The 23,689-nt window shown below is 40.0% G+C and overlaps 1 protein-coding gene across 1 annotated transcript in view; it reads right to left on the bottom strand.

The window, feature by feature from the left end:
* The window catches only part of SMS (spermine synthase), a 39,549-nt gene extending 23,730 nt beyond the window's left edge, over window positions 1-15,819 (bottom strand). The window contains exons 1-3 of the mRNA XM_010142234.1: window positions 15,783-15,819; window positions 9,519-9,651; window positions 835-928 (exon numbers count right to left, since the gene is read on the bottom strand). Of these exons, the coding sequence (XP_010140536.1) occupies window positions 835-928; window positions 9,519-9,651; window positions 15,783-15,819 (264 nt within the window). The remainder of the gene's footprint in view (window positions 1-834; window positions 929-9,518; window positions 9,652-15,782) is intronic.
* Between the last annotated feature and the right edge of the window lie 7,870 nt (window positions 15,820-23,689).

Raw genomic sequence — 23,689 nt, 5'->3', positions numbered from 1 at the left:
GGGGGTTGCACCAATCCAGCTGCAGGATCCTGTGTTTGGCCTTGTTGAATCTCGTGAGATTCACATGGACCAACTTCTTGAGCTGATGGGTCAGCAGTTCCCAGGGTCCTCCTTTCCTTTCTACCCTTTTTAAAAATGGGTGCAATGTTTCCCTTTTTCCAGTCACCAGGGACTTCACCTGACTGCCAGGACTTCTCAAATATCATGGAGAGCAGCTTGGCAACTACATCAGCCAATTCCCTTAGGACTCTGGGATGCATCTCTTCAAGTCCCATGGAGTTACATATGTTCAGGCTCCTCAGGTGGTCACAAACCTGATCTTCTCATACAGTGAGAGATTTTCCCCCCCTAGCCCCTGCTTTGCAGTCCATCAACTTAGGTGTGAGAAGAGAGGTTATTAGTAAAGACTGAGGCAAAAAGAGTTCTTGAGTACCTCAGCCTTCTCATTTGTTGTTAGCTTGCCAATCACCTTCATCAGGGGAGGTACGCTGTCTTTAACCTTCCTTATCTGCATCACTTTTCTCTGCATCACATCACCCACTGTCCTGAGTACAGGGCACCTGAGGAGACCTGAGCCCTAACCAAGGCTGCTATGGCTTTACAACTTTTACAGCAAAGAACACGGGGCCCAGGATATGTAAAAGTGTGCACACACGCGTGCACACACTCATGCATACACAGCTACAACAATGTTGTTACTCCTCATTTGTAAACGTTCAGGTTAACTAACTTTGACATTTAAAAATCTTCTACCAATATATACTTTTATTGACTTGAAGAAACAGGGCTCCCCGTGCAGTCTGATAAGCTTAATAAGATAAGCATCACTCATACCTGATCAACTTCCTCTCTTCCTTTCATATGATCATTGTAGCTTTGCAGATCCACCAGCACTAATCCATGAGGGTGAATTCTCAAATTGGCAAAACTACAAAATAAAGAGACAGTGATGACAATTCTATTCTCAAAAATCAGAATGAGTGAGGAAAGAGTCTGCAACAAATTACATTAAACACAGAATGCACATTTTTTTCCCAGCCATCTGTAACTGTTGGCAGTGCTGGCTCCAGCTGTCCTCTGCAAGTCACTAAGCAGCAAACAAAGTCTGTTGTCAGTCACTACCTAACTAATAACAGGCAGCAGGGCAGTGAAACAGGGTGTTTAAACCAGAATTACAACAGGAAAATTTATTCCTGGTCTCAGCTCTTTTAAAAAGACCTGCTTGATTAGATGTGTTGGTTTTGGTTTTTAATTGAAACAAAGCCACAAGAAACAACTGGACACTTTTCTTCCCCTGTATCTTCCTTCTCACTTTTTTTCAAAAGCTTCAGAGCAACACAGACAGTGTTCACACGCAAAGCTGAACAAAAATTAAGAATTGAGAAACAGTAAGAGCCCCAAAGCAAGTCATGGCTTTGACTGGCAAAGAAATTACAGCAAACTCTGACTAATGAACACAGATGCAAGACAGACTAAACTCCTACTATGTATTATATTTATTATAGGAACATTTAAAAACTAGAGCACAAGACTTCACCACGCTATGTGTTGGGTGGACAAACAGAGGACCTTCAGCAACTTGCAACAACATAAAAGATAAGGACTATGGGGAAGGACACAAAAATAGCAGAGGCGATATTCTTTTCATACTGGAAAGGGGCAGAGAAAAAGAAACTGAAAGGCCGCAAGAGGATTACGTAAAGGAAGGGTCACATACACTGAAAGAGGGCAGAGGAGGGGATGGAAAAAGGAACAGCTGAGCAAAGGAAGAAGGGTATTGAGGTTTGAATGTTTATTAGTATAAGAGAGAAAACCCAGGTAAAGCTGTATGCAAGTCCCTGACTGCTTCTATTTGCTTATCTGCTCCTATCCCCCCACTCAGCCTCAAAGGCAAAACATAAGCCAACTCTTGGCAGGTCACCCAAACTGTCTCCACATCTCCCCACCCCTCCCACTTTTTTTGTGCCTTCCAGAACTCCTTTCTTAAACTGTTAGCCTCAGTATGAACACCACCCCTCCCTGATGGTGGGAACTTTGGCCAGCAAACACCCTTAGCTGCAGTCAGAGAGAAAATCCAATTATATGTTATCTGAAGACCATAATTTTTGGTAACAGTAAAATGATCAAACAATGAAACCAACTGAAGTGATTAAAAATAAAACCACTCTTACTGGCTTTGGACAGCAGTGATCTCCAGCTGTGATGTGTTTACAGTTGGCAGAGGAACCAGTGTCACCCATTTCTCTTCAAAAGATGAGCCTAGAAATCTCTGGTTTTCCTGAAGACTTTATATACAGTTCTTGCCTTCAGATGGAAGACATTTCTGTACAACACACACACACACTCACCAAGTTTCTCCCTCCCGAGTAACTGGAGATTGCCACGATCTTTTAATGACCCTCCCCACATATCACCTGTTGCCCACTAGGTGTCCTCCCAACAAGTGTTTTTGATCAGCGACCAGAGAAAGTCTGTATTCCCAAAGGCCATTAAGTAAAACCACATTATAGCCTTAAAATATGCAGTCCCCCCACACCAGGAAATTACTCCTGCATGAAACAAAACACTATTTTACCCTGTTAGAATTAACAGAATATAGTCAAGGAGTAAAAAAATGCTTCTTTTTCTCTTTTTAACTACCAAATAAGAGTAAACCTCGAGATCAGGTTTATAAATAAAATAGAAGAGTAAGAGTGTTTTCAGTATTCAAGACATTTCCAAGGCAGCTTTTTGTTTCTTTCATACAAGCTATATAAGTGTTTAGGGAGAACCACCAAACTCATCCTACTGTGCCCCTGCCAAAACCAAAGCAGAGGAAGCGATTCTGAAATTTGGCAGGTAAACACTTTACCTGCAAGTTTTAGGATGCTGGACCCCACTCGTTGATGACTGATACAGTTCAGTACTTTTGGTATGTGGGCAACTTCAAACCTTGCATAGTGACCACAACATTTTGCAGATTAAATTGATGTTACCATCAGTACCACCAAGACATAAGTAGGACCATTAAACAATAGAAGGGCAGGACACACATACTCTCCCTTCCTGCCCCAGTTTCTACTGGGCAGAGTTTTGAAAGAATTCTCTCCGTGACCGTACAATTCCTCGAATCAAAAGGACTCAGTTGGTTGCATGCTTCTCCCAGATATTCAGCACAGAGGGAACAGCTCCAGAGAAAACACTACTAGGATTCTGTTTATATGATTTTCATGTCAGCAAGGGTTTATTTTGTAATGTGCCTAACGTGAGAGGAAAAAATAGTCAGGCCTCAAGTAAAGAACAAACAGCTTTACTATAAGACTCCAGGAGATAGTACTTGGTTTGTTTTTTAAAGGAGAGAAAGACAAAGCAAAGCTCACTGGTCACTCCAGCAAGCTTTGGACACAACTACTCAGTAAAAAGGGACATTTCTGGTAAAGCCAACGGACCTGCTCCAGGCTCTCAGAGCTGCTGCCACTATAGTATTAAGAAATGAGCATCTGCAGTTCAAGGGACCACACCGTTAGTAAGTCCTCTGAAATTTGGCATGGTGCCAGAAATATTTGTACTGTTACAAGAACTTTTTATCAGTTTATTCCCATGCGCCAGGGTTGCTATTTATACAAATAAACAGCCATTTGATTGTCCCATGACTCAAGTTCCCTTTAAATTCCTTTCCTATAGAATCACATGGCTGTCATAAGATTTGACATTGTCTTCACTTCCCCTGTGTCTGAATTAAGTATTTTCTCAGTATGGGGTACTACTGCCTTTGCTTTGGGGTCTTTGAGAGAGGCAACGAGACAGAGAGGAGGGTTGCTCTGAAAAGCAAAATCACACAGCTTTCAACTTTTCAGATATGGTATGACAGCATTAGAATACAGAGACACTGCAGAACCATCATTCATTTTGTCAAATTGTTACCTCTACCAAGATAGCAGGGTTCTGACACCTGTGGGGAGGGGGGGAAGAGATGACAGGCAGGCACCAGGCCGGAACAGTATCGTGGGGCAAAAATTCAAGTTCTAAGCATCTAGCTGATAACCTCAGACAGTAAATTTATGGTAAACAATGCTGAATGGAATTCAAAATTCTTGAAGACACTGATACAGATCTAGGTTGGTTAAAAGTCCTTCGACTGGACATTAACACTCAAAATAGCTAAAATGCCTGTAAAGATTTAAACACCCAGCAAACAGCACAGGCATACGTGCAAAAAAGCAACCAGACCAGTAGCATTAAGGCAACAGCAGCAGGCCACGGTTGAACCCACAAAAGACTTATTAACTTCAGTCAGCAGAGCTATGCCGGCTTTTGGCAGAATGAATGCAGGTTTTCAGCAGCAGCTCTCAATATTGAGGGGAGGGCTTTAAGAACCATAATACAGTTTGTTTTCTATCTATGAAAATACAGCAAAGATTACATTATAATCCAAATAAGAAATGGAAAATGAAAGCTTTATGAAAGATTCAGTCTGCTTCAGAAGGCTCCTCTCTTGCATCTTGTCTTACTGAAAAATGTAATTTCCATTTTCAAAACAAAGCAGCTGACACATCTTTGGTGCATGCTTGCATGCATTTTCATAAGTGAGAAAAAAATCTCAGTGAGGAGAGATGCTCTTTTCCATTAAGCCACAAAATCTGCACATAAAAAGTAGTTCCCAGTGCAACAAGGCCCCAATTTTGCTTCCCCTGCATAGCTGCCACATCTTCTAGGGCAGCACTCAAGCTTTTTGTGCTTGCATGCAAAGGATTCTCAACTACAGAAACAATTCTACTGAGTGCTGCATCTTGCCACCTGAACAACAGGGAACATCAGATGTTAAGAAATAAAAATCCAACTGCACAAATCAAAAAGTGGCTGTTTGAAATAGGGGGTTTAGATGAACATCAAGAACCAGAAGCAGTAGAATCAACATATTCTAACTCAGCTCTGTGTAGCCCATCTGAGTTACCTGTACTTCTAAGTAAGAAACATTGCAATCCCACCTATTTGAGAAAGGATTTACCACCACAATCACACCCTGAGAATAACTTCATAGACACACAGGTATCTACAAAGCCCTCTTCACCCATCAAAGCTTTTATCTGCTGACAGACTGAGTCACTTCAGACTAGATAGAATAGTTCAAGTACTTGAAAAACAGCTTGCTAACAGCATCACCTGTCAAATTACTCAGTGAGGGAGGAAATGAAGACCTGCTTATACCAGGAAATCCTAAAATTAAAAAAATTGATAACTTTGTTTCAATAAAGCGTACTTTTTTAAAAGGCTCTTCATCTTAATTACAGAGTGATTAAAGGACCTTAAGCAATTAAGCAACAGTTTTTTACTATATCATTATTCTTGTTCTCTTCTTACAAAATAAGGAAATTAAACCAATGAAAGCTGCCACCATTCTAAACTGTTGCTGATTCCTAGCAACTGCTTCCAATTCTTCGGCCCATTTTTGCACACTGGCTAGCTCCAGAGTTACTACAACATTTTAGCCTGAAACAAAGAACTGAGCAATGTTCATCCTGCTCCTTTAAAATACGCTGACTAGCATGTAGTGGTTAGCAATAGACTAACACAGAAAAGGAAAACAAACAGTCACTTCTTCCTTCTTAGTGTTTACACATTCATTATCATCTCAGTGACATACAAACCAACTTCAACTGCATAAATCTTGCACTGTTGTCAACACTGAAGTCAAACACCAGTAGGATTACACTTCTCTAAACAAGAATTCAGACAGAACAGAAGCTAAAAATGCACATGCATATAGAGAAGGTCAAAGCTTTTCTAAAAGACAGTCTTCTGTAGAAACAGTGACTAAGTTTCAAGTTTGGTGAGTTAATAAATAAATTCCAGATGGAACATGACAAAAGAGGGAGCATGGATGCACAAAGAACAAGAAAAACCCTGGTAGCTGTACACAGTATTTAACAGAAGAGTACTTGCTCAAAAGCAGTGATGCTATTAAAACGTATTAGCTAAGAAGGTACTAATTTCCAAATACTAGCTTTAGCTATTTTCTCCTTACCTTAGATTTATGCAGTAACTTTTTTTTCTGTTGAGATAAACTAGGCCCTATGACTCTGTACAAAGTACCATGTACATTAAATAAGATAAAGACTTCACATTCCTAGCTTTTTTTAACTGTCCAGGCTAAGCTAGAGTGATTCTTCCGTAAAAGCATGCTGCTAACAGTGACCCTTGAAAACATTCTGGAAGTGATGTGAAAACACACAGCTCAGGAAAACAAGACTCCTGGTGCCCCAAAACTCAAGAGACAGAGCTCTTCTCATGAATGTGCTACTGTTCCAACAAGCAATTGGACAAGGGGACTGGCAAAGCATCTCCCCAGACCTGAGCGGCTCAACTGAGTCATTTCCTGCCCGGCTCTAGAGCCTTGTGTTGACAGCCCCATTAGTAAATGTTTTCAGCTGAACTTCCTCCGATTAGGTCCTTTGTCAGAGTAAATCGCAAAGTAAATGGACCAGGTAGAGTTGCCACTTGTGACTTTTGGTTGCTTAGCTTCAGACAAAGCAGTAAGGACAACAGGAAAGCAAGGCTTAATCCCCAAGTCAGCTTAAATTCGTTTAACAACTGCAGCACTCCACGGGCTGTTCACACGATATCTCCGTCAGGGACAAAGTTTTGTCAACAGCAGCGCCCACAATTCAACGATCTGTAGCACGGGGCACTATGCAGACACTGTTTATCAACACATTACTATCTCGTCTCAAACATTTTTTCCTGGGAGTAGTACCCAGCTTGTTAGATCAGTTGTGTATCTTTGTCTTGCAATTGCTCTGTCACCTTTGGCTGGTTAAAAACAATTGAATGTGCACACTCACAAAACCCCCACTCATATACAGTACCAAATCATGCATTTTTTACCCTCGGCAACTTGTGTCCAGTAACATCCAGCCATCCCTACAGGAAACTGCTCCTAACATACCTCCCATCACAACTCTTCTTTTTACTAGAACATACTTCATTTCAAGAAGTACACAGTTTTGCATGGAAGAAATAGGAAAAGTCTACGTGCCCTGGCTAATTTCTTCCTAGCTGTGTCAAAATTTTTGTAATTAGAATAAAAATCTTACGTTATTTTAGGTCTAAAATAAAATGCAGACATAAAATTGCTAGTATTAAAACAAAGCCTATTTAGTTACTATCAAATCCTCAGTATGTTCACCAGTTCATTCTTGCCACTTATGAAATGTTGCTGTTTTGCAGGGTTTAAGCTGCCCAATGTATTTAAGTGTTCACATCCTTATTTATTTCAGTTAACTGAAACTACATTAACAGAAATGCACTGTTCAAGACTGCCTTAAAGTATATGCAGTTTCTTTAGGTGATCTGAAAACTCAGGAAAACAAGATTGCTGAGGTCCCCAAACTAAGAAAAAGTTCTCCTGCACGTGCTACTGTTCCCTGATACAGTGATTTTATGGGGCTGGCAAAACACAGAACAGTACTTAACTGACACCACTAAAGCACGCTGACTAGCAAAGCAAGCTATTTCCACGGGAAATTCAGTAGGCACTGGAGTTCAAACAGCAATGAATATATCAAGAGAATACAATAACCATCCTTTATTAATTTACATCTAACACTGCACCAGGAAAAAACCCAGCCACTTGGAAAGCAAACAATATTCAGCTCCTCTATGCACTCTTGTTCTTCATTCTTCAATTTAGACCCTCCTTTCTTTTCCTACAGGAAAGCCACTAAGACCACCTCCCTACCTTTCTCTTCCCACAGCAGTGAAAATACTGTGAATTAGCCTCTGGGGCAAAAGCTTAAGTTATATTTAGCACCACAGCAAAAGGCTAGACAATTCAAAGTGTCTTGCTGCTGTAAAGCAAAAGATCAACAACAGTAAAACATACCGGCAAGAATGCATTTAGGATCAGTATGAACACTCAGCAATTGCTGAGGCTCATCTATTACACACGGCTTTCAGGAAGCAGCATCCTGTTCTCACCACTTCCCACCCCCTGCCACTTACCTACTTCAGGAAAGTTCTGAAAAGCACTGAAAAACCTGACTGGAGATAGATTTTATTTATAGTTCTCCAGTATTGAATTCCCAAGTCTATACCACAACAACAAGGATATCCCCTCAGGAGCTCTCCACTTTACCACGGTAACTGGCAATTTGAACAACTTTCTTCAGTTAAGAAGTGCACTGTACACCAGTGCCCAGGTTTGCTTCTCTCATTCATTCCTCCCTACGTTTCCTACAAAGTCATGTCAACTTTTACATCCTCTTTTCCCCCTTCAAACAGTCATTAGTATTATACTCCAGCACTTGGAGACAGTGGAATTTCCAGCAAGAAGTATTTTCAGTAAGAGAAATCAAGTTGCATACTTTCAGAATTTGGTTTTATGAAGATCTTACTCACAGATGCTTTAGATGTCAATTCAGTTATCTCCTGGAACAGAAATTCACAGAGCATGACTGTGAAAGACATGAACTTGACTAGACTTGTGCCAGCTTACTTGTTCACTTAGGTCAGGCCTCAAGTTTACCAGTGTAGTTGGTCTTCACTACCTTTGCATATGAAATATAGATATAGAGCTGTACGTACAAATATGTTCACACAGGCTAGACATACAGAGGCACAAATTCCAGCAGGCAACTCATTAGCCTAGGATATACATAGTAGATATATCAGTGTTGTCTCTAGTGAGAGAGTGAAGCAATACAACTTAAAAATCCTTAGGCAATTCTCATTTATGTTAGGACTGTCGCTAACTATACTGCTTAACAGGACACCCAAGAGAAGAGAGCCAACAAATTAAAGCTTATTTTAGCTTAACTCCAAACCTGAAGAACACAAAAATATGCATAGATTTCAAAAAGAACATAAGCAGCAACTGCCACAAAGAATGTCAGGGACAAACAATTAAAGAACTGGAAACAAATGATGTGCAATAAAATTACGGTAGTTACTAATAAGTGGGTCAGATAAATGTATACAGTAACTGACTAACCCTGACAGTGTAAAGCAGCTTCAGGAAATTAAGTGAATGTTGTTTTGTTTACCAGTTTACCCAAGTAGGTTCTGCTTATGTGAGTGTCTAATGACACCAACCACCTTCATCATTCTACTTCAGTAACTACTTGAGAATTTTAAGCATAATGAAGTGTTTAAAAAGCACATAAAACAAGACAAAGTTTCTATCATTCACATGCTAAGGATATACCTGAACATATTAGACATAGTAAATTGCCACCAGAATGACAAATACAAGACTTGCAGTCCTGCATCTGGGAGGACTGGCCCTGAGACCAAGACACCATACAGTGTTACTGCATCAACACAGCCCAGGCATACCCATTCAACTGTTCTGACATCCAAACTGCAAGATAGAGACAAGAGTATCAACAGTATTCTGCTTTAGTTTAGTCACTTCATACACAAAGCTAGTAAAAGAACAGTTTGGTCTGCCTGCACCCCAGAAAGACATCCAATACAGAGAGAAGTATGTATTTGTAAGAGAGGGGACATAATCTACATGAAGGAAAATAAAATCCACTCACCTGCCATTTTTTGTTATGTAAGTTGCTAAATAACCATGGTCTTCCCAGTTATGAACTGTTTCTGTCATTCCCTGCTCTTGAAAAATGGGCTGTAGAGCTTTAAGAACGGCATTGCAATCAGCTGTGAAAGAGAAAAAAGTAATCAGTAGGGAGGGATTTTCTACTCAAATCAGTTCTGCTTTTTTTAAAGGCTGATCAGTTTTTGCTGGAGTACTTTTAGTTCCACCTGAGCAAAAGGTTTCATGTACCTTTGCACCTCCTATCCTCCAGCCCCAGAGATATTCTTCAGTGCATGCGAATCCAAACAATTTTCCTTTAAATCAATCTTTACCCCGAGCAAAACTGTTTATTTATAGTGGATGTAGTAAGAATATTTCTATTATGGCTACTACTGGTCATCTGCTGTATCACAATCCAGGCAAGTCCTTACTCATGTAATTATTTTTCCATTAATTTAAAAATACACAAACAATCCCAGGAAAAAAACCACAGCACTGACAAGAATCTTAGCAGTTTCCCTGTCTTACAGCTCAACATTTTTTCAAAGGCACTGAAAATTAAATAGGACAAACTACCCTATCCACTCCGCCCTACGTAAACATCCTTTTTCTAACCTCCAGAACAGAGCACACCCCCAACTGATGCCATGGAAAAGACCTCTCAGAACACCACACAAAAATTCACTTGGAAATAACTAAAGAAATCAGTCTGGTAGTGATCTTCCAAATCAAGCTGATTTATCCTTAAAGGTGTTTCTTCAGTCAGAATGTGCTGAGTTCAGAAGCCTCAGATTTGCTGTACACATTTAGTTTCACAGAGTTCAAAATAATCTTCATTACAACAAATGTAGATGCTCTATCCAAACGAATTTCTCAAAAACAAGTTTTATCAGTTCATTTTGGACTTGACATCATGAGTTAGTGGAGGATGCTGGTACAGCTGCACTTACCAGAACAGGAACAAAACTAGAAAGACTGTCATACCAGGAAGTGTTGAGTTGGGAAAGTAGAAAAATAGCCACAGGTTTGAATATTAGTTAACTTTGCTAAAAATGCCTTTGCCTGCCCTGCCCTTGAGTCACTTAAAGCTCTATGTAAACAGAAGAAACAAAGTGTTATGCCCCACCCTTGCTCACCGGCCCTCTTTATCACTTGAAGAATGCAAGGCTTAGGCAGAGGGTCTTACCACTTGATGCTTCATTGTTTGGGACAAGATAAAGAGAAGAGTATTGTCTCTACAGCCACGAGGGAAGATGTGGCCTAACTGGACCTGAGTCGTAAGATACCAGAGATAATGACTAGCCGTCCCCCGAACTGCGCCTGCTTCATAGACTGCTGAATATTACTTTCCCCTCCCAGGGGAGGCATAAGTCCGAGTTAATGAGACATGCGATGCATGACGTTGCATGACCTGTAACATGTAAGAAGACTGCGCATGTGCAAAGGGGAGGAGACCTAATCTACACCAAGAGCAGGATAATCTTATACATAGGTACCAGGCGGTTGAGCAATCCTTTGAATATGTACGTTTTACTGCTTTAAATAAGAGGCCAAAGCTACGGTGTGGTGTGCAAGCCTCCTTAAGGGTACCCGACCCTCACTGCACCCAACTCTACAGAGCTGAAATCACAGTAAACATACCTCCTTCACAATCAATTTTGATTGCAGAGTTTTTCCACGCATCAGTGTCACTGAGGAGATGTAATGAAATATTTATCTACAGACTGTCCCAGAACAGCAAATATCATAATTTTTGCTTCACATTACAAAACAAAGCCACTACAGTCATGTAATATGTCAATAAAGTAATCAGGATTTAACGTATCTATCAGAGATATCACCTGGCACAACTTTTAACAACGTGCTTCAGCACTGACACACTGTTCCCTCTGGCTCAACCTATTAAAGAGTTGTTCCCAGGGCAATTAGTTTGTTTTACTCTCTGTCCCTAAATGCATATACCTTGGAAACCAGTAAATGTAGCCTACAGATGTAATTGGCAATAGTTTCCAGGATGTTACTGATTTGTACAAACTTAATAAAGCTTACAAAAAAATCTATACCAAGAAAAAAATCACGAAGTTCAGCTCCTCTATCACCTCTACACAACTCCACAGTCAACCGAAGTGAAAACTTAAGTACTTGAAACCTATGTTTACCCCTCTGTATAGCCTGGGCTCCATTATCCCCATATGTTTAACCAGACAGACTGAAATATCAGATAAGACATTTACTTTAATTTTCTTCTACACAAAGTCAAGAGCAAGGCAATCCCCCAATATCCTGTCAAAGACATTTAATAAGTGGAAAGGCCCTACCCTTCTTACTGCTCATACTATCTGATCTTAAATATTTCTCAGAACATGCATTTATCTTTCACATTCTACATCTCACTCAACTCCACATGTTGCAAATTATGGGGCAATAGAACCAATAAAAACTAAGTTCTGTTCTGCTTTCAACAGCTTCAAGGATTCCTGCGAGGTGTGCCTTGGCAGAAACTGCAGGACAAATCACAGATTTTTCTTCTCCATGAACATACAAATCCCTCGCAAGCTGCTCATCATTTGGCAACATTTCTTTGCAAAGCAGCTAGGCACAAGCTTGATTGAGTTCTTCCTATTATTCAATTAACTTTAGGAAATTAAAACAACAAAAACATGCTCTTTCATCAGGTTTCCTTTGGTTGTACCACACAAGTTTTGGAGGGCAAATTAATTCTCCAAATTTGGAGTCTCCTTTTTAAACTGTTTGAAGCATCAGTGGTTGCTGGAAGGCTTTGGGAAGTTTCAGCACTCTCAGGATCTCTCACCCAAATCCACTTGCTACCATTTCACTCAATGCTCAGATATGCAACAGGAAGGAAGCACTGATGAGCAAAAAGGACAATCGTGATTAGAACAGTAGGAACATCTTTGACCGTACATCAAAATGTTAGTTCACGTAGTCATCTTTTTTTGTTACTCAGGAACAAAGGAAGCAAACTCTGGTTACTAAACATGAAATACTATTTTAACTATTTGATTATTTGCTAGAAGGAATGAAAAAGTCTGGAGTTTCAACTCTGCAGAACAAAAACACTGTGTGTAAGATTCAAGAGTTATGCATTTCTCAAGGGCTAATGCCCAGTTAAGCCAGACAGTTTGGGAATCCTATCAGGCTTGGCAGAGATGATTTGCAACCATTGCAGACTTCTCTCTGAAATTTTAGAAGCCAAGAAGCCATTATTTGACAAGTAATCTGTGAACATGAGTGCAGCTCAAAGTCCAGGATTACTGTAAGCATTCAGTCTGGCCTCATGCTAACACTGGCTAGTTTCACCCAGATACTCCAACACGGAGCTCAGTAATCTGCTACTTCAGCAGGCTATCACTAAAAATATTCTGATTTAAAACCCCCTCATACCAAAGGATTGACAAGATCTTAGTAAGCCATGGGAACAGATTAGCTCTCATTTGAAAAACATTCACCTCATTTCTGATTTCAAGTTTTTCTTACCCTAGATTTGAACCATTTCTTCTAGCAAGTAAGAATATAACACCACCAGAACAAGACGACAAATCAAAGCACTTACACATGCTTCAAAATCTCTGATTTATTTTCCCCTTGGTAGCTACACTTTCAATAGAGAAAGGTAAAGGAAAAAAAATTAAATTAAGTAGACTGCTTCATTAAGAATACATTGAAGAGTTAGTGTACATTAGGCGCCAAAAAGCAGAATATACTAATATTGAAGAGCAATCTGAATGACTGGCATATTGGTTAAGTTCAGAGCTGTGTAAATTAATTATTTCAATATATTAAGTCCTTGTGTTGTGCAAGCCTGAAATTTTCACACATGGGCATTCTACCTGTCAATGCCAATTCTTCAAAAATCTCACAGGAAGAGGAAATGTGCAGAGACAAGGAGAGAGGGTGACAGACACAAGTGATGAAGGGAGAAACGAGATTCATTTCTAGCCAGGCGAAGTCCCAGGGCAGTTCAAGAGGAGGACAGCTGGAGGATGGGCATTTCACCTGGTACAACAGCACACTCATTGCTCTGGCACCAAACCGAGCAAAGTCACACCACTCATGGTGCTCCCCTCCACCACCACCTACTGCAAATACAGTAACCAGGCTTATAGGTATAGAGGAGCTTCTCTCACTCAGAGAGGTCTGAGGCATTTTTTTTCCAATGCCAGTATCTTATCTCACTTAAACATGAAAAAACTTCAGAATCAGGGGTGTGCTGCAGAAATGCTTAGTGAACAAAACATTCACAGATTTTAAAATTCAGACCTAAAATTCAGAAACTTCAGGCTTCAGTGCCTGTATTTCACATGTCCTGGATTTTTTTTAGGCACTAAATGGAGGAAAAAAGGAGACAAAAAGGCACCACAGTTTATAGAAAGCCAAGAGCTTCATCCTACTAGCTCCCTCTCTCCCCCATACGCAAGTATAGAGTAGTACATAATAAACTGCAGATAACTTGTTATCATTTAGTTACCAACTCCTGCATAGCAAGCTTCTTAAAACTGTAAAGCTTCAGAAGAATTGTATTCCTTCTATCCTCATTAGAAGCATCTGCCTGCATGGAAAATTAAGTGTGCAGTGCACACTAGTGTTTGAAACAGATGATTCAGAGATACTTTTGCAGAAATATCACCAGCTCAACTAAGTTTAGAATGACAACAGTTGCCTAAAGCAGCCCTTTTCCTTCAACAACTGCAAGTAAACACATGCCTCACAGGAATGAAAGGACCCCCTCCAAGCACACCCCAAAGCCCCTGCTTTCATTACTCCCCAGGACAAGAGAAGCTAGCTTTTGCCTGACATGTTAAGAGCTGTAAAAGAAAAACTGGCTTTAGCAACACATCCTTTGTTTTGTCCTTGTCAAGTCTATGAAACCAAGAAGCAGAAATCTATATTAAAATCATTCCTTTCAATCAATTTGCACCTGTGAGAATCAACCTCACACTGATCTAGACACAGAAGTCAGGAAATCACATGTTGCATGAGGCTTAAAAAAGGAGCAGCAGGTGGAAATTGTCATCTACTGATCACCCAATGAGAAAATAGATCACCATGTTTCCCTATGCACTTACACTATTTCATTATTCTGTATTACAGGTTAAGAGTAGAAGGCTTTTTCCTAAAGAGTTGGCACAGAACATCCCACACACTCTTACTCTGAGGACTTCCAACTACATAGTGAATACAGGCACAACAAGCTATACTGTGCCACAACAGCAAGTGCATGACCTTACTGTCACAGCCGTGTAACTACCAGTCAATGTAAGTCAGCCAGTGCATCCAAGTATCCTTTTGGAAATTATGGGTAAAGCCACCATGAATCAGAATGAGTTATAAGTATTAAAGGCACCCACCTACCAACGGAGAATTCAGCCCTCATTCTTCCCCTGCACTATCACCACCTTTATAGCAGTTCAGATTGCCAAGAATACACACAAAACACACCCACATGAGATAACCAGCTTCTCTGCCAGACACTGCAAGTTGTTAATGCAATATTTGAGAGCATAGTTTTCCATCTTACACTCAGCTAAGTACATTCCTCTTGCAATAATCACCTATCCTCTATTTGAGTGTCCTGCACAAGTTACACACAACCTGCCTCTTCCGTTCCCACACACACTCCACAGCTACAAGCCACCCTTTCCCCAAAGCATCCAGCTGACCAGAGACAGAATCCCAGACATTATTCCGTTGACCAATGCCAAGCCAAAACCGCAATGCTACCAAACAGAGCACTACCCACCCTTCCTCATACCTGCCTTTACACCTGCACATCAGACTCAGCTGCAGGGGTAGGCTGGTGGTGTAGGAAGCATCCAAAAACCAACTTCCAACCTGTATTTTAAGACCTAGGCTGACATAAAAAGGAGTGAGAGGGAAGGGTGAGAGAGTGCTTCAGCTAATTATATGACCATACCCACCAAGTAAGCCCATAGTTCATCTGAGGTCTGATTTTTCTACTTAAAGTCAATTCTGCGCATATCCCTCTGGCACAGCTAGGTCAGGTATCTACCGCACAACAGCAGATATTAGAAGTGACCTTTGGAGATCATCTCACCCAACTCCCTGCTCAGACCATAATCAACAACAGCAGGTTGCTTAGGGCCACAAGCAGTCAGGTTTTCACTACCTTCACTGTCTCTATGGGTAACCTGTTTCAAAATGAAAACTGCTTTATATTCAGATCAAGTTTCATGTGTTTCTATTTGTGCCCACTGCCTCTTGTCCTGTCACACAGTGCACCACTGAGGAAAGTCCAGTGCCACCTTCTCTACTGCCCCCATCATATATTTCATTTTTACACACACACAGATATATATGTACATATAGTTGGACCAACTCCCTCATACTGGGCAGCCCAGTGCTCCAGATATGCCTTACAAGGGCTGAACGGTGTGGAAGGATCCTCAAGCTGAAAGTAAAGCTGTCCCTATTCTGTACTTGAGTATGGGGTCATGATTATCAGATGCAGGACTTGTAATTTTTGAGTTGAATGTCATTTCTTTCCTGCAGGCCAGGAGTGCCTACAGTGCATCAATCACCCCTCCTGGTTTTGTGTTATCTGCAAGCTTGCTAAGGATGCATTCTGTCCAAAGCCCAGATCGTTAATGGCAATACTAAAGGGCACCGGCCCCACTACCTACCCCTCTTTGAGTATATTTCTACTGACTGGCCTCCAGGTGGACTTTTTGTTGCTGCTCACAACCTCTCAGTCCCCGGTTTTCAATCTATCTCCTTGGGGATTTCTCTAACCTGTTCTTCACCACTTCATCCATGAAGATGTTATTGGAAACAGTATGGAAAGGCCTACTGAAGTCTAGATAAACAGCAACCACCACTCTCCTCAATCCTCCATCAAGCCAATCTTCTGACCACAGAATGCTATCAGGTGGATCAGGCATGATTCTCCCCTCCCATGTCAGCTACACCCAAACACTTTCTAGTCATCAAGAGGTCTCGAAACAGTTTCCAAGACTACTTACTCCAGGCCACCAAGATAAAGTTGACTGGCCTGCAGTTCCCTGGATCTTCCTTCTAGCTATTCTGGAAGACGGGAGTGATACTGATTTCCTTTCAGTCCCAGATTCTTTGCTCAGATGCAGAGATAATCATTACAGGGCCACACATCTACAAGGAACAAGAAACCTGGCCCTGGGTAAAAAGTATCACAAATCTTCCACAGCCTACACCTACCTTCTTCCCCCATTTTCCACACATGCAGGCATCTCCCAAAATTGACTTGTATTCCCTCTGCCACTCACCAGAACGAGGTCTGTGGAAGCACAGCTTCAGACAAAGGCATGCAAGGAGAAAAAAGAAAAGCTATTTCAGCTTTCCGAAGTCCACCTTTAAAAAGCTGATTTTTCTTGTTGTTTCAAAAACATGACTATAACTTTAGTAATAACTGTGACCAAAGATGGCTTATCAGACATGTATCACCTTTATGGAATAAGAAACACCTAAATTTTTGTCCAAATCTCCAACATTAAAGCCACTTCTCCCTAGCCCTTCCTATACAACAATAAAAATTCAAGGTCAGGGAACAAAACCAGCCAGTCATTATTTAAAATACTAAGCAAGATTTCAGCCAAAAGCAACTGTACGGACAGTGAACAGGAATGGCTGTGCTTCCACTTCTGCAAGCAGTGCAAAGTCCATGTGCATATAAAAACAAAAACATCATTCCCAGAGATTCAGTGTCTGTAACAAAAAACAACCCACTTTTCCCCACTTCATCATTCAAGCACTGATAAAGAAATATTTTTCTCTCTCAGTTCACAAAAGCAGGGCAAGGTTCCTTAATCACCTCTAACTGAAAACTACATAAAACCTTAAGTGTTCCACAACTATAGTTCTATCAGCTCCATCTACTTCATTAATGGAAAAAACATTAAAGAAGTTCCTCCTTCACCCCTCCTCTATACAATTTCTTGTATTGGGACAACCAAAAATTTAACTCTAAACATAAAACTAGAAGTAATCTTCTATGTTTCTTTGTGAATCTGAAGTTCCTGATGTCTTCTGTAACCTCAGCCTCAAAAAAACCACATTCCAACATCGGCAAGGTTTAAGTCTTACTGTTTGTGCTTCAACAGGACATAAAACTCTAATTATCGCATTATGACACTAAAAACATCTATTAACAAATTGCAGAGTAATAGTACCATCATCTCAAAGTACCACCAGTAAGCATATACATAGAGTGAGACTAACCTGAAACAGCGTTACACACAACAGCCATTATCTTAACTTTAAGGTCAACTTTGTAAAGTATGTTAGTTGAAAATCAGGACATGACAATAGCAGGTTCAGCTTCACATTCAAGTAGAAGTGATGTGGCAGAATGCTTTCACTGGCATTCAAAAGGCAATATTCCATTTCCATCTAGTCTTCAAGAAAAAATTTTAAAAGGTTAAATACAGAATTTCTACTACAAGGACAGATAACAGTTGCAAGAATTTATTATTTCAGTACATTCAAACACAAAGCATAGCAGCATGGAGTTTAATTAAATCAGTGCAAGCAGAACATAAGGTTTACTAGTCTTTATCAGAGCATTCCCACTATCTCAGTCTCCCATGCATTTTCAGTCAAGCACATCATTTAAATGAGGAAGTAAGGAATGCTAACGAGGTTCAGCCGTTTCATTCCTCATTACATAGGACATCTAGTACAAATGCTTTGTTAGAGACAATAATTCTTGTATCAAGGGGATTTTCTTACTCTATCACAACCTCTGCTGCACAAACATGCAGCAAAAGCTGAGCACCATTACTGTAAAACAGATTCAAGTGTACAGCTAGTTTTTGTCAATCTTTCTTGACATGAATGCCACACTCCTGATAGCACTGGTCATTCGATATCTATTTTACAGTTCTGTGTTAATAACTATGCTGTGCCAGTGCTTTTGGAACAGCAGAGGCATGTAACCTAGGTAGAGCATACAGCAGAGAAAGAACCGAACAAAGAGGCAGAATGGAGAAACTGAGAAACACCAGATTGTATCACTTGCACAAAACACTTTTCTGTTTTACCCTCCTCCTCTTCTCATGATGCAACCCTTCAGATGAGCCAAACTGCCAAGTACAGCATCAAAATAAAGCTATGTTCTCATGCTTTAATGTAAAGCTAGTCACTAAGCAAATGTGTTACCTAAACAAACCATTTTACTGCTTGAATAAAGCAAGCAAATTGAACATAAAATTAGATAGACTAGCAAGTCTAAGCACAAATGAAGACTCATTACTGTGACATACATATTGAACAAACTAGAAGAAAGTATTCACTACCAATTTAGAGCTCATTCACACTTGAATATTAACTTAAGATTAGCTGTGAACATGAAAGTGCTTATTAAGAAGGTTTTAACCAGGGGGCACATTTTTTTCCTGTTAGCCTACAGACTGACTTCCCAATTAACATATTTTTGACTTCTGGGAGAAGATCAGAGCCTCACTGAAGGCATTTTGCATTTTAAGAGCACTCAGGAAGGATAAATCCTACTGACCAGCTGAGGACATAAGTCTGTCTGGGGGACTGTTACACACACAGCCACACAGTTGTGTACAGAGTATTTTATTAAGTCATTCCGACTGACTCAAAGAAGTGTTAAAACAGATCACCTAACTGAACCAGCTCAGCTTCGTTATTAGACTTTTACTACATGTAGTAGTAAAAGTATTTATTTATTTCCAAAATTCTGCCACTCAATCACTACCCACTCATTAGACAAGGAACACAAACCAGGGTTCAGGCGTTCAGCAGATTTACATGGCCTCTGCATTATGATATGGTCCTGCAGAAATACCTGTAGGAGCCCGGACGCATTGTCCACAGAAGTCTCTCTGAAAAGCTGTACAAATGCAAAGAGACATGCAATCAAACACAGACACTGGCTTACAGGAGAGCTCAGTTGTTATGAGCATGAGTAATATAACACCTGGAGACAGGAAAATAAACCTCAACTCTGCAGCGGTGTTTGACTACAGCAGAGTCAGCAAAGTCAAGATTAAAATACTTGCAGCATATCTGAATCTGAACTACTTTAAAGAAAACAACGAAGACAAAGAATCATCTTCCAGAATCTATCTTGATTTTCTGAGTATTTGTTTACGAACTGACATGACTGAGGAGTTCCTCCAGAAATCAAGAACTGCAAGCAAACTTTCCCTGGCTGTTTACTGCACAAATACAGGGTTCCTGCTCCTGGATTCATCAACACTGGAACACTCACTCCTGATGACTGCTGCATCACAACACACCAGTACAGTTTAAAAAGAACCCACCCACAGGAACCTATAGAGGGAGAGGGCTTTTTCCTTGTCAGCTTTTGGTAAGACGTTTAGAAGCCCCTCATTGCTACTGGAAGCACTTGAGGGACCATTTTCAGCTATTACAGGAAAGTTTTTCAGCTAGGTATGGCAAGTTCTATGAGAATGGTCCACAGGTTAAAAACCCCCTAAGTTTAAGACATCAAGCATGCCAAATTCTCACAGCCAGGACAACTCTGAAGGAGAAACTGTTTAAATACTACCCCTTCAGGGGAAAAAAAAAGGCAGAAAGAGGATAAAAGCAAAGAACTGCCAGGTTACTGTATCTTTCACAGTAATCACATGCAGAGTTAAATAACGTTTAAGAAGTCTCTCCCATTCACTTTGACAATGCCAAATTAATTTTCTATATTTGATAAAATACATGCTTTAAAAGCATTTTTCCTATACCTGGCTTCTAATTGCAGCTAGTTATGATGTGACACCCTATTACGGACAACAACTTTAAATGCAGATCTTCTGGAATGGTGCACAACAGATTTCCAGAAGTCCTGCTGCTCTTCAGTAACTCTGGAAAAAAAAAACCCAACATTTACAGGCCACCACAAGTAACAGTGGCTGGCATTCTGTAAGTCACATTGCTGTTTAATAATCACACAAAAGTTTAGTTAAGAAAAAAAGCTTAACTTTTTTCCTTTCCCTAACTGCTACTTTACCCTGTAAGATTCTTAAAGGTTTTTCCACTTCACAAAAATTCTATGTGCTTTAATAAAGAAGGAACATTTGCTTATCTAGCAACAGGCATGCTAAATAATTGTCACAGTTTTGGACAACCCACAAACAGTACCTTTGACCTTTTAAACATCTATGTCTCACAACAGACTCTTCCAGACTTGCTACTTGGTCAAGTTTAATTTTGCTTTGGCAAGACAGCATTTCATTATGTTTCTTGCAACACTTCAGCCCAACAGATTTTCAGAACTGAGCACTAGGCAAAGAGGTAAGCCAATGGCATTTGCAAACTAACACTCTCACACATAAGTTTGGCATACTACCTTTACACAGAGTATTTATGCACTTAGAAAACTTACTTCATATGATATATAGCTTGAGCCTTAACATCAACAAGTGTTGTTTCAATGCCTCAGCTTCACTGACTTCATTTCTCTCTCCTAGTAATGTATAAACTGAAGTCCGTCAACTGGCATATAAAGACTGTTCACATTTTAAACATTATAACTTGTTGAAATATCTGCAACCCTTCTGTACTTGGTAACAGAACTTCAGCATGCCCAAATACTAGCTCTCCTGTTCACTTGCATCTCTCCGGCCATTTTCATCACATGGTACCTGACTATCTTCTAGAAACGTATTAAGCAAAGCAGTTACTATTGTCTTATATACTTTTCTCTCCTTCCAAGTATTTTGCTATTAAAAAGGCATAGTTAGAGAAGTGTACCTCAAAGAGGAAATACTGACGTGTCAAAAACAGTGTTTCTCTCCTGCAGGAATTTGTCCCACAGCCTCAAACCAGACCCTCATGAAAAACATCTCCTATGATGTTAACCTTCACCCTTTGGAGGTAACAGTTCCCTCATGTCCAAGCAAGCAGCCATTGAGCCATACCGGAAAATCAGATTTATATTTTCAGACTCCTATTCATAAAACATTTTAATCTTCAGGACTGGGATCCAACAAGAGCAGGGAATGAGTTCACAGTAGTGCTTACTGCTAAAAATGGAAAGCTATTAATTCCTATATTAACATCTCCTGACAAGCTCCATTTGTGCTCTGACATCCAGCAAGCCAGTTCCTGGTCCATGCCTGTCAGAACTAGGCCATGGAGACCTGCAGGGCTCAGCTCAAACCAACCCAGCCAAGAGCACAGGCTGAGCCCACACTGCTCACAGAGGCTGCTAAGGATGCACAACTAAAACGGACCCATTCATGAATTGCAGCTAAAAGATAGCTACAAACACACCTTTAGCCAAGACTGATAACAGAGTTGCAAGCTCCAGAGGCATTAACTTGAGTCTTATTTAATCTTTATTTACATAGTCTTCACATACAGACCATAAATCAATACGGTAAAGAGAAGAGATAAGCATATCATAAACATTACGTTACACTGTAATCAGGTGTTTCAGCACTTGAGACAACCCAATACTTGACAGAACCAGTCAAATTGAGTTGCAAGGCTCAGAGATGCCCTTCCTCTCATATGTTCACATATAATTAATGTGGTTTTACTGCTAACTGCAGCCAGGCCCCAGTCCTAGAAGCAGAATCTGCCTCATAAGAAAAACAAGGCCCTTGCATCTCTAGAATATTAGGCAACAAAAATGACCATTACAGAGAACATTAATTTTAAAATAACTATATTCAGCCAAGCACTAAGGTTTCTTGCTAATTTTTCAATCTGTAATCTTCAAAACTGCAACATATTTGATATTAGTTTAAGCCTTTCTCCTTCACACACGAGATCCTGACTTACTTGTGGAAGAACTCTGCAACAGACACCATGTTTTCAATGCCAGTCACCTCTTCCTGATTTCCCTGGTATTTCCATTTGGTGTGGGATGAACTACGATTCAAGAGCTAGAACTGCTGATGATCTGCTTATTAAATGAAACCAGCACTAATTTCAGATTTTCTTTACTACAGGAGGATACAGCTCAACACACACAAGCAGCTGAATTTGTGTAGCTTTCACAGGTAAAAATTCAGGTAGATATTTCAGAGATGGTAGAAAGTAAGAGCCAATACAGTACCCCTCCTCATCATTTAGTCCTCTTAAATGCTCCTGTTGCTGCAAGATTGTCTCCTCGGAAAGGCATTTCTTTAATTAGTCCTTAAAGGCAACTGAGCTACAAGGCTTCAAAAGGATGCAGAGCTAAACAAAGCCTTGCCTATTCTTTCCCTTCTCCAAAAGTTTAGATCAGCACAACCAAGAACAAGCACATAAAATTGTGTTCCTGCTCTATGAAGAGCATTAAGACTTCAATCAAAATAAAGACAATAATGAAAATATCAGCTTAACAGCATGCAATTCCAATATTTAACAATTTGATAGGCTAAGTAAACACTTCAATATTGGAAGAACATTCAGTAAAGTAACTTAGAACATCTTATAATCAAGATTCTTCCAAAACAGAACAAGTATGACCAGTTAGTTTTTACACTTTTAAGAATGTCAAATACTAGAGTATATCGTGCAGTATTATTAAAAATCTGTTTTTAAAAAAAGGATGGGAGAGTTATTTAAATCTTTACACACCTGACTGCATCCTAAAGCTTTACCTGACAGCATTCCTGTCTGATAAAAAACAGGCCAAAATTCTAAGATATAGAATTGCCAGTAGAGTTAATGGCACTTTCTTACACTGTAATGGACGCTTCAGCTGAGACCTTTTATGTGTTTTTAATTAACTTGTAAAGCAGTTAGTGGTTCAGCTTGAAAAAACCTCTAAAAGATAAGTTTTGTAAATCATGTTTGTCTCCAATAAGTGCAGATATATAACAAAACACTAACTAAAGTATAAAAGCATTTTTGCAAGTCAAATCCAATGTACATGATTCTAGTTAGATTTTTCTTTCAGGCAATTTATTAGTAAAGAATATCTCTTAATATATCGTCCACATTAAAGAACATTTAGATGTAAATAAAAAAATGGCTAATGGCTACAGGACTTACATGCATTCCTACGGACGTCAGGCTTGATTTTCTTACCAAGTCCTTCCCCACATGCTGTATGAGAATTGGGCAGTGGGCCCCGCAGACAGGAACAAAGCCAGCAACAGGGGGCTTAAAGACAGGGGTCAGCCTACAAAAGGTCACTCCCTCTTTTTTCTACCTTCATGAAAACATTCCTTTGAAGAAAAC

This window comes from Buceros rhinoceros, unplaced genomic scaffold (genome assembly GCF_000710305.1).
Source record: "Buceros rhinoceros silvestris isolate BGI_N320 unplaced genomic scaffold, ASM71030v1 scaffold2638, whole genome shotgun sequence".
NCBI lineage: Eukaryota > Metazoa > Chordata > Aves > Bucerotiformes > Bucerotidae > Buceros > Buceros rhinoceros.
This window is presented reverse-complemented; position numbering and strand designations above follow the sequence as displayed.